This window comes from Antechinus flavipes, chromosome 1 (genome assembly GCF_016432865.1).
Source record: "Antechinus flavipes isolate AdamAnt ecotype Samford, QLD, Australia chromosome 1, AdamAnt_v2, whole genome shotgun sequence".
Classification (NCBI taxonomy): Eukaryota; Metazoa; Chordata; class Mammalia; order Dasyuromorphia; family Dasyuridae; genus Antechinus; species Antechinus flavipes.
In genome coordinates this window covers 669,521,980-669,539,083 of record NC_067398.1, presented here as the reverse complement: position 1 = coordinate 669,539,083, position 17,104 = coordinate 669,521,980, and the positions used below count along the sequence as shown (strand labels likewise).

General features: G+C 41.2%; 1 protein-coding gene and 1 non-coding gene across 2 annotated transcripts; one reads left to right on the top strand and one right to left on the bottom strand.

The window, feature by feature from the left end:
* Positions 1-1,170: 1,170 nt before the first annotated feature.
* POLR2E (RNA polymerase II, I and III subunit E) lies at positions 1,171-16,892 on the top strand. Its single transcript, XM_051972154.1, has 8 exons — positions 1,171-1,724; positions 7,823-7,997; positions 9,093-9,208; positions 10,527-10,607; positions 12,507-12,565; positions 12,755-12,833; positions 13,827-13,914; positions 15,948-16,892. Exons 1-7 carry the CDS (start codon positions 1,668-1,670, stop codon positions 13,890-13,892), a joined length of 633 nt encoding a protein of 210 aa, XP_051828114.1. The 5' UTR covers positions 1,171-1,667; the 3' UTR covers positions 13,893-13,914; positions 15,948-16,892.
* Positions 2,398-2,500, bottom strand: LOC127546063 (U6 spliceosomal RNA). The gene has a single exon (XR_007949926.1). It is a non-coding gene; the product is annotated as a U6 spliceosomal RNA (small nuclear RNA).
* Positions 16,893-17,104: the final 212 nt, after the last annotated feature.

Below are 17,104 nucleotides of genomic sequence, written 5' to 3'. Positions count from 1 at the left end.
GCGGCTCATTTATGGGATAATGCGGCCCCAACTCACACAACCCGTCAGCCAGCTCTGGATAACTGCCTTTATGTAGCCTGTATAGCTGTAGCCTAAACCGCCTAGTGGCCCCAAGCGTCCAGTATCAGCCAGCTTAATCTGCCTGTGATGATGTCACAGGGTAATTAACAATCAAGAAGAATCCAGGCGGAAAGTTACTAACTAAACCAAGGCCTAGAGAGAGTTTTTATCTGCACACCCTCCTGCAAGTCCCGAAGGCTGACTCGCAGGCCCTCCGAGCTAGTAATTCCAGGCCCTCAAGCACAAATTCTCAAACTGGCAGAATTTAGACCCAGAAGGACCTTGAGGATTACATAGTGAGGCCCAAGAAGCTTCATTCTCCTCCAATGTTGCATGGTGAGGAGGAATAAGTGAGACTCAGCATGTTTGGCTTGTTTTGGAAAAGGACCTCTAGTAACAAAGAGAAGGATTCCCAGTCTTGCTAGGATCAGGGTCTGGGGAACTGTTAAAGACTGGGTTACAAAATCTCTGAAGTGGAGAGTTTGATGTTAATTTGAGTGTCTAGTTATCTTTTTCTGTTGAAGCCGCTTAATCTGTGTTTCTTGGCCCCTTACAAATAAGCCCTTTTGGTCTGGAGTGTATAGAGCCAAGAGTGATGTAACAGGATTCATAAACTCTAAATTGAAATCCTAGTTCCAACATTCTACCCATGTGCCTTTGAACAACTCATTTTTTAATTCACTTAACTTCTCTGTGCTTCTATTCTTCCTCTGCAGAATGAGAGGTTTGGTTCATGCGCTATAAGATCTTTTCTAGTTCTGAACAGATGACTTAAAACTCAAGCTTCCAAAATGGTCCCTGTCTTTTGTTAGATGCAAATTAACCAGATGAGCTGCAAGGTTGTTGCAAATGGGATTCCTGTTCTGATATGGGTTGGACTAGACAACCTTTGATGAAAGCCCTGTCAGGTCTAAGATAACGTGATTCCCTGGATACCAAGATCAGTGGGCAGACAGATCGACCATTTGGAATAAACTGATATGGCACATTCTCAGCATTGGAAAAGTGCTGAATTATGGAATCCAGGCTAGCCTCCTAAATTACTGGGTAACTAAATAACTCTGTCCTCTTCCATGGACCTATTTACTCCTCAATAAAATGAGACAGATGATATGGATCTCCACAACTTCTTGTTTAGACAAAAGCTTGTCTAAATTCTGTGTCTCTCCTGACAATGAGCACATACAAGAAACCTAAGAGTGGTTGACACCTCTCCCTCCTAGTCCTGATAATCCAGGACCCCAGGACTTGAGAGGACTAACAATTTGCAAGACTACAACTCCCAGACATCCTTGCGCCTAAAGACACGCGAGACCTTCCCGGAAGCGGAATTTTACCTGGAGCCTTAAATAAAACTAACCGCAGACTTCCGAGCACACTGTCGGCTCGTCTGTCGCGCTGCCTGCTCTCTTACGCTCAGGCACTCTCAAAGACACCTCCACCCAGGCTTGAAGCGGCCTTGTTGTAGGGGCTCGCGCAGACGCACTCGCTTCGACGTTGGGCCTCGCGCAGGCGCATTTACCTCTTCAGGGTCCTAGCTGAGGGACTCGCGGTACCAGAAAGCTCGGGAGCGTTTAGTGGCGTCTGCGGCCTGACGAGAAGGCGACATGGACGACGAAGAGGAGACCTATCGGCTATGGAAGATCCGCAAGACCATCATGCAGGTACGAGAATAGTCTCCCTTGTTCCTGAGAGAGGTAGAGGAAGGGAGGGGACGCGTGAAGACAGAGGGTAGGTAAGGCAGAAAGCGGGGGTTGTAAGAGACGGCGGGGAGCACGTGAGGGATGGGGGAGAGAAGGGGAGAGTAGGGAGCGCGTGGGGGATTGTGGGAGGGGAGAAGGGAGAGCAAGGTGGCGCGTGGCGGGTCTTGGGAGGGGAGAAAAGGAGAGAAGAAGGGAGGTGCGTGGGGAGTTGTGGGAGGGGAGAGGGAAGATGGGCGCAGGATGGAGAGGTCTTACCTGGATGCTCGTGGGGGAAGGTCAGTGGGTTGACAACTTCTCCCTCCCAGTCCTGACAATCCAGGGCTGTCATTAAGTCGGTCGAGAACTCTGGTAGGTTTCTCTGAACTGGGGGGTATATCGTTTCTTAAAGTCCAATGTTATTCCTTTATGCTCATGCTCCAATTCAGCTCCTCTCCAGTCCGTGGGTATTTACACCATTTCCAGCCCTTGTTACTACAAAATGTGCTGCTAGGCTATTTTGATGTGACTCACTCTTATTTCCTTACTTTTTTTAAGAAAGAAAAACAAAACAACTTAATTTCTTGGTATAAAATTGACAAAAACCGGCTGGACTGCATATTCCTTTTCCTGAATGGCTATCTGGGCAGCGGCTTTCTAAAACTAGGAATGCTTCTTGAATTTGCTTGCCATCCTCAGGCAGGGGCTGTACTAATGTCTGTATGTTCCACTTTTAGTATATGTACTGCCAAAGCAAGCACTTTGATATTTTAAAGAGCATGTATTAAGTGTCTTCTGTGTGCAGAATCCTGTGCTTCTTGTTTGGGGTGCAGAGAGAAAAGTCTCCCTGCCCTTGTAGCAACTCAGGTATAAAGGGCAAGAGAACCCAGAGAAGGTTTCAGCTGCAAGTCAAGTGGAAAATCCCATGCTCCTTAAAGCACAGTGATAAAGTAGGAATTAGGGTATCATAGGGTATCATGTTTCTGCTGCTAAAATCATATCAGTTTCTCACACTGATATAGTGTGAGATAGTACTAAAGACAAAGGGCATTCTTTTCTGGTCTTCCGCAATTAGTAGGCCGCATCTCCACAGGAGTTTTTCTCAGGATAATGGCTGGGCTAGGACCCGTGACCTAGAGGAGTACTGCTACTCCCAGGGCTCTTGGGCTTACCTGCTAAATAATAGCAATTGGTTAGCAGTTGGTATTGATGATGACAAGGAAGGTGAACCCTTTCTCCAGAGTGCTTTCTCCTGGAATCAGGAATTCTAATAGGAAATATCTGAGGGTGTTTCAAAAGCTTTTGGATACAGGTTCATAAGCTGTCTCCAAAGCAAGGGAGGTCGTGGTAGTTTGAAATGGCTGGCATATGATTTTTTTTGTTTGTTTGTTTGTTTCTTTATGTTGAATGTCTTGCTGTTTGTCTACCATGTATGTGGTAGTTGGGGAGTTGTCTTCTGTAAGGCCCAACTTAAATCCCATATTCTATAAGAAGGCTTTCTCAACACTTCTTAGTTCTAGTGCCTTCCCTCTCAGTTATTTCCTTTTCATTCTATGTATAGCTTGTTTGTTTTCCCCATTAGATCCTGGACTATGTCCTTTGAGGTTTGAAGAAAGTTAGTGGTAAAAGTTTGACTCACCTTGCATGAGTGCTATCTCTTACTATTTCTCCATTATGGTAACTTTGCTGCATTAATTAGGCTTGTTTGCTTGCCTCACAGGCAATGTATTGTTAGTCACTTTTTTAGGCATAATTCCAAATTTCTTTTCAGAATGCTTGGATTAATGTGTAGCTCCATCGACAGCAAATTGTGTACTTATCTTTTTGCATCCCCTCTCAAAACATTGCTTATTCCCATCTATTTTGAATTTGGGGGATAATATTTTTAATAGAATTTTTTTATTTTATAAAATAGTATTTTATTGCAACTACATTGCAAAGATAATTTTCAGCATTAACCTTGTAAAACCTTGTATTTCAAATTATTTTCCTTCTCCAAGACAGCAATTAATTTGATGTTTGATATAGATTAAACACAGTTCTCCTAACATTTTTCCATATTGATTGTACTGTGCAAGAAAAAATCAGATCAAAAGGGAAAAAACCATGAGAAAGAAAAACTTTGTAAACAAACAAAAAGGTGAAAATACTATACTTTGATCCATGTTCATTTCCCATAGTCCTCTATCTGGATGTAGATGGCTCTTTCTATCCCAAATCTATTGGAATTGTCTTGAATCACCACATTGTTGAAAAGAAACAAGATCATCCCTGTTTATTATCACATAATTTTATTGATAATTGGGTACAATGTTCTCTTTGTTCTAAGCTCACTTCTCTTGATATCGGGTCATATAAGTCTTTCCAAGTAGAGCTTTCTTTCAAATGGTTAACATTTTTTTAAAAAGTTTTCAACATTGATTTTTATCTTTTATAAGATTTTGAGTTCTGATATAGGTTATACATGTACAATCACATAAACACATTAGTCATGTTGTAGAAGAATCAGGAAAAAAAAAAAGAGAAAAACCATGACAAAGAAAAAAACAACAAAAGTGAAAATAGTAACCTTGAATTTTCATTCAGATTCCATAGTTCTTTCTCTAGGTGTAGATAGCATTTTCTATTATGAATCTTTTGAAGTTGTCTTGGATCTTTACATTACTGAGGAGAGCTAACTCAAAGTTGATCATCATGCAGTTTTTCTTCGAAAACTGTACATGTCTTTTGGTCATTTATCCATTAGGAGATAAGTTCTTATATGTGTTAATTCCCTTATCATCTTGACTACCAAAGACAGAAAGACCCCCATAAACACCAATATAGCAGCTTTTTAAGGCAAAGAACTAGGAGCTAAAGATTCCCACAAGTGGAAATGGCTTAAGATTGTGATACATGAGTGTTGTGAATATTAGTGTGTTGTTTGATAAAATCCAACATCCATTCCTAATAAAAACTCTTGAGAGGATAGGAATAAATGGACTTTTTCTTTTTTTTTTTTTTTTTTTTTTTTTTTTTTTTTTTTTTTTTTGGACTTTTTCTTAAAATAGTCAGGAGCATATATTTAAAACTGTCAGTAAGCATCATATGCAATGGGGAAAAATTGGAACCTTTCCCAGTAAGATCAGGAGTGAAACAAGGTTGCCCACTATCACCATTATTATTCAATATTGTATTAGAAACACTAGCCTCGGCAATAACAGTCTAAAGAGATTAAAGGAATTAGAGTAGGTAAAGAGGAAACCAAACTATCACTCTTTGCAGATGATATGATGGTATACTTGGAGAACCCCAGAGATTCTCTAATAGCTAAAAAGCTATTAGAAATAATTCATAACTTTAGCAAAGTTGCAGGATACAAAATAAATCCACATAAATCCTCAGCATTTTCATACATCACCAACAAAATCCAACAGCAAGAGATACAAAGAGAAATTCCATTCAAAATAACTGTCGATAGCATAAAATATTTGGGAATCTTATCTATCAAAAGAAAGTCAGGAATTATATGAGCAAAATTACAAAAAAATTTTCCACACAATAAAGTCAGATTTAAATAATTGGAAACATATTAAGTGCTCTTGGATAAGTCAAGCAAATATAATAAAGAATATTAGTGTGCTGTAAAAAACAAGAACCATGAAAAATTCAGAGAAGTCTGGTGTAATGTTCTCTCTAAAATATTCTCTGTTGAGGTTTTCTTGGGATCTCTGGAGCAGCCTTCTTTTCAGTTTAGTAATCATTTTCTGGGGGCCTTCTGGAGTCTTGGTTTCAGTGGAGGAGCAAAGGAGGAGAGCCTGCCACCAAAGTGATGTGAGATGGGATGAATCTGAGTCCAAGGGTTTGTGCTCCAGCCTTCAGCCTCCAGCCTTCTCTCAGCTTGTCTCTGAATCTCCGAATCTCCTTGGCTGAGACTTCTAGCTTATATGCTATACAGAGTATAAACCAATCATTATATCACCAGGAAACCATTATTTGTTGTAAGATTAAATCAGTGCTAAAATAGATTTAACCTCAATTCCACTTAGTACCTTCTTTCAAGTTCTGGCCCATAACATCTCCTTGTAGGATTAAATCAATCCTACTGAACCAGTTAGATAACTATTGTCTCTGTCAATTCCACTGACTTAGTACCTTGTAAGAATCCTTTGTTTCAAGTTCAGAGTCCTGGCCCATAACACATAGGAACACTTAGGAAGTGAGGCAGAGGAAAATAGGCCAAGTTAGGAAAGATATCCAATGATCACAACAGTGTAAATGGAATAGTCCAAGGCAGAACTGAAGGCTGTGCGATTATATTGAGCAGACTTATCCTGGCAGAAAAAGTGAGAAAACACTTGTTGCCTTTCTTTGCAGAGAAGGAAGACTATGGATCCAGAACATTACCTATACTGTTTTTTTTTTTTTAATTGTATTTTATTTTAAGCTCCAAATTCTCTTTTCCCCTATCCATTGAGAAGACCAAAAAGCCAGACAAACCCACCTTCTTACATATAATGGTGCAAAACATTTCCAAGATAGCCATGTATAAGAAAGAAAAGGAAATATTTTACTTTGATTTGAGTCTGTCATTTAGGAGTAGATAGCATTGTGAGTCTTTTGAAATTATGATCAGAGTTCCTAATCTTTCAAAGTTAATTATCTTTACAATGTTATTATATAAATTGTTCTTACTTTTTTCCTGAAACCATGCTCTTCATCATTTCTTACAGCACAGTAATATTCTATCACATTTATTTACTATTAGCCATTTTCCACTTGATTGGTATCTTCTCAGTTTTCCATTTTTTGCTACCACAGAGAGAACTATTGCAAATATTTTTGTACATATCTGTCCTTTTCCTCATTCTTTAATATCTTTTTGGGATAAGGATCCAGTAGCTATTACCTATACTCATTTTAAATGTAAGTTGATTTGCTGAACTGCTTCTTTACCCTCCCTTCCTCCATTCTTTATGGAGGAATGACAAGAAATAACTCCTAAGTGGAGGAGAAATATAGTAGGACTTGACTGTGATCAAGTCCTACTATATTTCTCCTCCACTTAGGAGTTATTTGACTGTGATCAAAACCTGCCTCAGGTGCATGCTAGGTATGTTGCCAAATCACTTGACCTCTCTGAATCTGTTTATGTTCATTAGGGTTATTGTAAAGATCAAATGAGTATATGTAAAGTGCTTTGCAAAACTTAAAGCACTATATAAATTTGAACTATTATTATTTTTCTCATTTTGCCAAACAAGAAAATTAGAAATTTTAGAGGGAGAGAGATTGTTGAAGTAAGATGAGACTTCTAATAGATTTGTGATAGAGCCATCTGCATCCAGAAAGAAGACTATGGGAATTGAATGTGGGTCACAACATGGCATTTTCACCTTTTTTGTTTTCTTCCTCATTTTTTTTCCCTTTTTGATCTGATTTTTCTTGTATAGCATAATAAATGTGGAAATATGTATAGAAGAAACTGCCCGTGTTTAACATATATTGGTTTACTTGCTGTCTAGGGGAGGGGATGGGAGGAAGAGAGGTAAAAAAGATATGGAGCACAAGGTTTGCAAGGGTGACTGTTGAAAACTATCTTTGCATATATTTTGAAAATAAAAAGCTATTTTAAAAAGTCAGATAAGATGAAGATGGCTCTTTTTATCCCAAATCTATTGGAATTGTCTGGATGGAAGAACAAATTTAACTTGCCTTTAGAGCCTGGGGTATAGAGGTATAGTATGAAAAATATATATGTATAGTATGAAAAATCAGTATTGTAATTCTCTATATAGAAACAGAAGATTTGGAATAACAGAAAACAGTGACCTTGGAGGAAGTTGGGATAGGGCTGGCCTATTGCTCATCATATATGTCTCTGATAACAAAGTTGTTCAGGGTAAAGAGGTGGTAAGTACACAAGAGGGATTCAGGTTAGACATGAGAGAAATTCAAGATAGTTGGTGAGAGTTACTGAATGGGAGGCCATGAGTAAGATTTGTGCATTTATAGACAAAAAAGGTAGGTTTCTATCCCCCATGCTAGATGGACAGAATGTTCCCTTGAAATCTTTTCTGACTGATTATTTGGCTCTTTCACAGCTGTGTCATGATCGGGGCTACTTGGTGACCCAGGATGAATTAGATCAGACTTTGGAAGAGTTCAAAGCCCAGTTTGGGGATAAACCCAGTGAAGGACGGCCTCGACGCACTGATCTTACTGTATTGGTGGCCCACAATGATGACCCCACAGACCAGATGTTTGTCTTCTTCCCAGGTAAAGAAGAGACTGACTAACAAGAATTCATTGTCTTGTAAAATGAATTAAATATATATCTTGGCCCAAAATTATGGGAGGCAGGGCTTTGGGATTGATATAGTGTACTTTCTACCTCGTGGGGTTATGGGAAAGAAAACATTTTGTACAGTGTTGATGTATATTGTGGAAGCATGAATTGTGATTGATGGAATTGTGCCCTGTGACCACACTTAGCAGGTCTGTCAGAAAAGATCATTCTCTGACAAAGCTATATTTGATCCAGTATGGCAGCTTCCAGGTAAACTCCCAACTCTCCTCCCAGACGGAATGGTTTTTGGAGTTGGGATCTTAGTGTTTTATCAATATTCTTCCTTCTTATCAGAGCTTCTCCTGTGCCATGTGCATGTAAATTTCTATGTAAACTGGAAATCCCATCTGGGTATACTCATTATTCCCTTAGAAAGTCATTTCTGTGTCTTCCTCAAATCTGCCACGTCAGGCTCCCTCTTGTTTTTCCCAGTACTGTCATCATAGAATGGAAAGGACCTTAGAGATCAAGTGTAGCTCCATCATTTCAAAGAGGGAAACATCTCACCAAAACTCAGGCCTTGGAGCACAAAAAAAGCAGTGTAGATTTGCCAGCTTCCTGATTTCATGCCTCATGTTCTCTCTTGTACAGCAGATGGAAGGGCTAAAGTCTTAGAAACTGGGCATTAATGCTTTATTAGCTTTGCTACCATTGCAGGAAAGAGCTCTTAGGTGCTCAAAGGCTATACCACTGAAACTTGAGATTTAGCTGATCCTACTAAGTTGAAAAGTTTCCATATTTACAACTTTTTGCATCAGTTCAGAGTAGTATATCACAAAAATTTGGCCACTGGCTAATGAATTTTTGGTTATAGTAGTTAAGAAAACCATCCACTAGATGTTTGAATGGCAAGCTGTATCATCATGTGAGAGAACACATACACTGGGTTCTTGAAGTACTGAATTTTGTGTTTAGTGAGAAGTAAGGCAAGAGTTTGGAGGCCATGAAGATTTTAAAACGGTGAGAGTCTCCAAAGAGAAAGTGACAGTTGTAGCTGAAAATAGTCTTGTGTTTTATCCTTCCAGAGGAACCAAAGGTTGGAATAAAGACCATCAAGATGTACTGCCAGCGGATGCAGGAGGAAAACATCACCAGAGCCCTCATCGTGGTGCAGCAAGGCATGACACCTTCTGCCAAGCAGGTGCTTAGAATCTGCCCAATGGAGGAGGGAAGTCTGCTCTCCCCTCACCCTGCCTTTGGAGGTCAAGACTTCCTTGCACTGTGATCCCCAGTCTTTGTGACCCCTCTTTGGGACCTGTGCAGTGCAGAGCCAGCTCAAGAAGCCATCCTGTCATCCAGAGCTGGATCGGCCAGACAAGGAAGTGGTCGAAACATCCCGAACGTTTCAACCACTTCCTGTTTGCTTCATGCATGAGCAGGGTTACTTTTGTTTCCCCTCTTGCTGTTAGAACATTTTATAAAACCACAACAGTAATTTGGCTGTGATTGGGGAGTAAAGTGGGCCTGTACTGCTGTCTCCCTCAGCTCCTGCAGTCTTCATCTTTGTTGTAGGACTGCGCAAAATAGGGCCCTGCCACCCTGAGAACCTTTGGTGACTCTGTCATCACCTCACATAGTCCATTTAAGGAGCTTGGGAAGACTTGCTGTTCAGTCTTGCAGTTCATTTGGGTAAGGGTCATTGAGCCTTGTAAAAGTTGGAGTTAGCCTGGCAGGAATAGAGGTGCAGAATCTGGCTCACTTGGCAGGGATTATGAGTGTGTAAGATCATTGGTCCCTCACAGAACATCCCTCAGACAACACACTTGGCCAGGAGGTGAGATCATCCAGAGTGCAAAGGATTGCTATTGTGCCAAGCTCAGGGCACAGCCTGCTTGCTGAGCCTTAGTGCTGAGAAACAGGGTAGGGAGTTTCCAAATGATGACAGTGGGCAGTAGTGACAGGAACTGGACTTTAATCCAGGTTTTCTGGCTCTGAAACTAGTGCTCTTTCTGCTGTGCCACATTGTCTCTCCAAGTTTAACATGAATTCATATTCTCTTGGAAGTAGAGATAATCAGAATCATGGTCTGGCTCTTTGGTCCATTCACTACTTTTCAGTATAAATAACTTGTTTGAATAAGAACAGTTAGCACTATTATAAATTTTTTTCCCTTATCCTTGTCCTTTCTTTTTGTTTTGGTCTAATTACATTAGAGTTCGCTTGGCCTTTGAAGGGTAGTAGGACTAATGAACCTGAGAAGCTTTGAATACACAAAACAGCTTTGTTCTCCCATAGTTCTCCATTAAGATCTTTTCATTTTCCTAATGTGAATGACACGCCTTCCAACTTTCTCCTTGAAGGAAATATTCATAATGATGGATGTGAAGATTTCAGAGTAGTTGACCACCCTTTGGCCTTTTAAATTTCTTAATCATGAACTATGTACCAGGAATTGCACTATGTGCTATTCCAAATATTCTCTGATTTGATTCTTCAGTGTTAGTTTCTTTTCTTTTTAGTCTCTGGTTGACATGGCGCCCAAGTATATCTTAGAACAATTTCTACAGCAGGAGCTGCTCATCAATATCACTGAGCATGAGGTAAGTCGGCTCTTTAAGTGAGCTCATTAGAGAAAAAAGAATAATGAAGTGCAGGACCAGCCTCCTTATGTGTATCCAAAGCAGTGTGTTCCTAAGAGCTGTATACATAGCTGTCTTGAAAAGAATATGGAAGTAAATATCAAAGATCAGTTTGAAAAAACTTAAGTATGGACAAATGTTGATGGGTTTTTTTCCCCCATGGGAAATGTAGGCCACATGTTTAAGATTGACATCAACAATAGGGTAGCTCAAAAGAAAGACTGAGGCAAAGTTAAGGCAAAAATAGTAATTTTGTTTTATAAATGAGGTACAGAGGAAGAACAGACACCGAGGCATTAGGAAGAGAAGGAGAACTCGTTCTGAAAACTTAGTCACATTGGGAATGAATTCAATAGGCAATACTACATATGTACCGTGAAGAGTATAGCACCCTCCAAAATCTGTAGAGAAATAAGGGAGGAGAGATGGGCAGATGGGGAAGCAAAGGGTGAGGGATGACGTTGAGGGAGGGATTCATAGGTGGGGAGAGCTTAAGTAATACCAAAGTAAGTTGAGCAGAATTAAAGCAAAGAGCTAGCAGGGGTAGGAAAGGTGTGTGTGTGTAGGTATGTATTTATATATACATATAAATGCTTCGATATATCCTTTCTTAACTATAACTTGGGTGAGGAGAATAAGGTGCACAGCAGAGTACAAAATAACAATTTATAAAGAAGTAAAGAAAAGTACACTCATGAATGTAATTTCTTCTAATATATATTTTCTTGATATGGTAATTTTTACATATTTTGAATCCTTCCATATGTTCTGCTGGGCACATGACAGTGTTGTCTTTTGTTTAGTTTCATTTTGTTTGTACTCCTTTTCTGTTTTTTTCCCCCTTAATCTTTTTTTTTTAAGTAAGACTTTAAAAAAAGAAAGACTGTGGAAGTGGATATGCATGTGCTCCAAAAGAGACTGAATGGTTGTAGACTCTGCTGGAAGGGACCTTAGAGATGATCCAACTCTGACTTTGGGAGAGAGAAGGGGGCTTGTGCAAGGGTTCATGGCTAGAAAACCTCAGCCTAGGGCCGTGCTGCTCCCAGGCTACCCCCAGCTGCTGCTCCAGTGGGAGAAATGAGGCAAGCTGCCCAGTGATTAGGAGCTAGAAGTAAAGTTTAGGACTCGCTTCTTTGCTTCTGCAGTTCAGTATGAGGAGAGTTGTATGGCCAAAGTTGTAGGAAAAGCTTTCATTGTTGAGCTTGGATTTGATTTGAAGAATAGTGGAATATGGAAAAGTGAGGCGCAAGTGGGAGGGGCGATTAACTGCTGCCAGGGTAAGGAGGGGACTGGTGGAGGCCGCAGCCAGCACAAGGAGCAGGGAGAAAAGCTTGGGTCGGCCAGAGCCACTCACAGCCACGAGTTTTGTTAACAAGTGCTTGCTAGGGGCCAAGTGCCAGGAGTCTGTGTGAAGGTCATCCCTTGGGAGCCCACAGAGAGCCAGTGAGAAGTGTGTTGGCCGTGAGCGGGCATTCTGGTTTAACAGGCGACAGGCAGGTGTGCTTGGGCAGGCAGCAACAGTGGTGGAATTAGGGTTTCCGGCCTAGAAAGCAAGGAGCCTACAAGGGTATAAGTCTAGGGACTATAGGCTTGCATGGCTGCTCCAGGGTGGGCCCTGTGTTTGTATCCACAGGTGCCTGCACAGAGTAGACACTTAACAAAAGCTTGTTCGTTGAGTGGGAGATCAGATTCCCTAGACATCTAACTGTTGAGAAGGCATTTGGGACAGACAGTCCTGAGAGTGCCGGCTGAGCCCACTGCTATGGATCTCCCTGCAGTCAGAGTCCCCTTCTGGAACTGCTGGGGCTGTTCCACCAGATTTTCCTCCTCATCTCATAATTGGCTGGTTTTTCTTTACAGCTGGTTCCAGAGCATGTTGTCATGACAAAAGAGGAAGTCACGGAGCTGTTGGCGCGATAGTATCCTTCATGCTTCCCTGGCCCTCCTCTTCCTTCCTAGGAATCAAGTGCTTATTTGGGCGGGTGGGTGAAACCTGAAAAGGGTGTGGCAAGTGGCTTGTGTTGGGGGAGGGGGTGGCAAAGACTGCCAAAGGACCAAGCTCTTTACTAGGGCCCCAGATTCGTTTTTTCCTTCACTGTGTTCATCAGTAAGCTTCGAGAAAACCAGCTGCCCAGAATCCAGGCTGGAGATCCAGTAGCACGTTATTTTGGAATAAAGCGAGGACAGGTAAGGAAGGAGAGCTGGCCAAGGACAAGTGGATGGCATTAGTGTTCCAGCCTTTAGAATTTGTCAGTTTGGCAGTCTTCATTTTCCCCTTGCCTTTCCCCCTTATGTGTATGTCCAGCATCCTTTCACCATGCCCATGGCCAGCCCTTTAGTTCTATTTTGGACCCTCATCTCTTGGCTGGCTTATTGAAGAAGTCTCTACCTTGGCTTCTCTACCTCCCATGTCTCTCCCCTCTAGTCCATCCTCCACTCTCAGACACATAGATTTGTGACTTCATCAGAAGATTCTTCCAATGTTGCAAACCCACGTAGCTGCAAAATAGATATTCCTAAAAGGCGTCGCAGCCCCTGCTCGAAGGGTATCCGTGACTCTCTGCTCTCTACCATAACATATAAACCTCTTTGGCTCTGTCCAGCTTCTCTGCCAAGACTGACTTTTCTTGCCACCTCTCCAACTTGTGCCTGCTGTCTGATCTGTTTGTTTCTGTATGTGTAATCTCTGGCTATCAGGGGAAATGGTCTCCCACATTTGGAATGCACTCCCTCCTTAAGAAGGATTTTCTTGTTTCACTCTTTATTAGTGCTTTTTTCTCTTTTCTCTTTTAAGAGAAGGAGAGAGAACAGCATATATTAAGTGTGTTAGAAAATTTTTTCAAATTGTAGGTTTGAGCTGAAAGCTAGAGAATCCTTCTCACTTTATGGATAAATCACAGGCCTCAAGGGTTTGAGTGACTTGCTCAGGGTCACATGGGTCAAGCTAAATGGCAGAACCGGGATTTGAAGCCAGGTCCTCCTCCAAATGGAGTGCTCTTCCCACTGTACCCCAGCCTGAGATTATATGACGGAGGAATCATTTACTATGTGGAAAGGATGGAATCAAAGTTTGTGGAAAAGCTGACATTGTGTTTAAGACTAAATGTGTTTGTATTTTTTATTTATTTTTTTCTTTATATTCAACAAATGAAGATGGTCTTTTTCTTTTTGGATTTTTAGGTGGTGAAGATCATAAGACCCAGTGAAACTGCCGGCAGATATATCACTTACCGGCTGGTGCAGTAACAGGCTCCTGACTCCCTGAGAAGTAAGTTAGGGCTATTCTTCCAACCTTCTCTGATGATACTGAGTTTATTCAGCAACGACTTCTACAGTTTTTGGTGAAAAGATTTTTATGTTCCATTTAAACACCTTGAGGTTCCTGCCATTCCAATTACAGCACCCTCTAATCCCAGCTGCAGTATTCAGCCTGAAACCCCACAGCAAATGACTCTAGTCTAGGACCTGTTTCTCCTTTAACATAAATGAGTTCTTTTGCTCACTTTTAATCTAACAACCTGCTAGTGTGGGGAGGGGGAAATGAGTCCTTCCTGTGAGCAGGATGCTTACTTCCATCAAACCTGGTGGTCTATTCAGATTCCCCGAAAATTCTGAGATTGTCTTAGGTCTCTGGTATCTCTGAGGCCTCCCATCCTCAGAGGTTAGAGGGGAACGTAAACTAGAAAGTTTGGAGGCTTCCATTCACTTATCTCCATTTTGCTGTGATTTAAGGTGATTCCTTTCTGCCACGTCCATAATGTTTGCCCTGAGCATCCTAGAGAAAGGGAAAAACAGTAGCTTGTTAATGGCTATGTCCTCAAGCGATCTTGAAATTTTCAAGTAGCATCACAAAAAGAGCCATAGCTCCTACAGTCCTGTGAGACTGCAACCAGAAAGGGAACCCTGCCCCTCCTCAGCTCCTGCCTTGCATGGAGCTTTGCCCAGACCCACCCTCCCAAGGCTGTCTTCCCTTTACCTCTCCCATGGAACGAGGAGGTCCACAAGGTCAGGACTTGGTTCAGTCTACCCCCAAAGGACCGAAAGTCAGCACTAAATTGTGTCTCAGAAATTCAGGAAGTCCAGTGTTTCTTTGATGTATGTACATCGAAAAGCGCTCAGTTTAAACGTCTGCTGCTTTTCAGCTCTGCTACTTTTCGACATGACATTTGACAAGTCACCTCAGACCTGACCCTACTCTTGTTCTTGGTCTGTATACGTTTTTTCCTCCTTCCTCCTTTACCCTTCCTCTCCCCTCTCTAGTTCTTTTTGTAGGCTCTTCCTAAAAATGATCTCTCCCTGTCTTGCCCTCTGCACCCTCCACACTTTAGTAGATTGTTTCATAAGGTGCCGTAGCCAGTTTTAGACCACAACTGTTTGACCCATTACCGTGTCTAGACCTACAGCTTTTCCAGCATTAAGGAACCTGGCACAGTCTGAGAACCTAGGATCATGTCCAGTCAGTTTCAGGAAGATTTGTATCAGAGGTGAATTATAAATCTTACTAATTGAGTTTTTGCCTGATGGGTTGCTGGGAAACAAATCCCTCTTAAGTCCAATCTGAGCCACCAGTGGCCTGTTTTTAAGTATCCCAGCTATAGTGTTTTCTCTGGTGTATAACAGGCAAACAAAAGCACAGTCTTTCATCTTGGATCTCTATAAAAGAATTCTTTAACCTTTTAGAGTAGAGTGAGAATTGTACAGCTATTCAGGAGCTCCCTTCTCTGACTCTCCTAATTGGTCTCCTTAACCCAAGTCCCCATGCTCTCTAATATATCCTCCATAAAACTTAAAGCACAGTTCTGACCATCTCATTCCCATTAACTCTGCTAACCTCTAGGATCAAATAAACTGGTGGGGTTTTTTTTGGGGGGGAGAGGGTAGTTTGGTGGGGGTTTTTTGGGGTCTGTTTTTGTTTCTTGACATTTAAAGCGCTTTAATTCATAACCTAGTCCTTATGATCTCTTACTTCCCTTTCCCCACTTGGATGGTCCAGCCAAACTGGCCTAAGGACCTTCTTGCTTCTCACACAAAAAACTTATCTACCCTGGGCTGGAATACTCTCCTAGCTCACATCTGCCTCTTCAGATCCCCAGCTTTGTTCAAGACTTACCTAAAATATTGTCTTTTATGTGAATCCTATTGGTTTCTTCAGCTACTGTTGACATGTGTGTATATGCTGTCTATTTTATCTGGAATGTCAGCTGGAGGGTGGGATATTTGTGCCTTTCTCCATATCCACTACGTGACACACTGCCTGCCACTCAATATTTGTTGATTAATTCCCACTCTTATATTACCCAGCATCCCTGGAAATGCACTAGCCTCTGAATCCTGTCTGAGCACGCAAGGCAGATCTGCCTGGGAAGAGGGCTGACACTTCTACGCCATTCATCCACGGGTTGCTGTGTGTGCTGCCTGACCCAGTGAAGAAAGCCTAGGGTTTTCCTTCTCACTTACCCAACAGGACAAACTGGAGACAAAGAGATGGCAGAGGATCTTTTTTGAACAGAAATGGTGGGGGAGATTAGTGGTTCAAAAATAGATCTTACATCTTGGCCTCCAAACCATTCTTTGCAAAGATGCCGGATAATATGGCTTATATACAGATCTGATCAGGCAATTTTCCTGCCTAAAACTTGTACTGGTTCTAGTGTGTCGAGGAGAAATGATCTTCTTCTCTTTGTGAATGATGTCCCCCTGACCTGAATAAGCAATTGTATAATTTTATTCTGCACTGTTTTAAGGTTTTACCTTATCTGAAAACCCTCTTCCTTAATTTCTACCCATTGAAATTATTACCAATTCTTGACCCGAAGGGTTCATTTCTTTCTTGAAACCTTATCCTTGGTAAAAAGGGTAATGTGGCGTGGTGGAAATGGTGCTGGACTTGGAATGAGGAAAAACAGGATGAAATCTCAGTGAGCCTTTCATTTCATTATTTGTTAAATGGCAGTACCTACCATAGTGCTTTTGAGAATTACATGGGTATGTATGAAGTGCTTTGCAACCATAAAAGCACTGAATGAACATTTATTTCTCCTGTAAAAATTATCTTATGCTCATTTTTTCATGTTTAGATTTGATTTACTTTTGTTAAACTTTACCTTGTATTATACTTGTTTGTGATCTCTCATGTTAGACTGTAAATTCCTGTAATGTAGCAAGTCTCATTCATCTTTATTATCCCCAAGTGCCTAGTACAGTGCTTTGTCTATGACAAGTACTTAATAAACAGTTTAATTGAAATGAGTGGTTGGTATTGCTTTGGGAACATAAGATCTGATGATCTCCAAGTTTTACCTAAATTAGTGCCAATAAATGAGAATTAGGTAGGGTTCCAGGGTATTAAACTGGTTTTAGATTACAGTTGGCACAAATGAGGGTGTGACAGCTATTTTCAAGATAGTATCTTTCTGTTCGTCCTCTTTTCAGGAAGTTGGCATTTGGCCTCCTTGAGA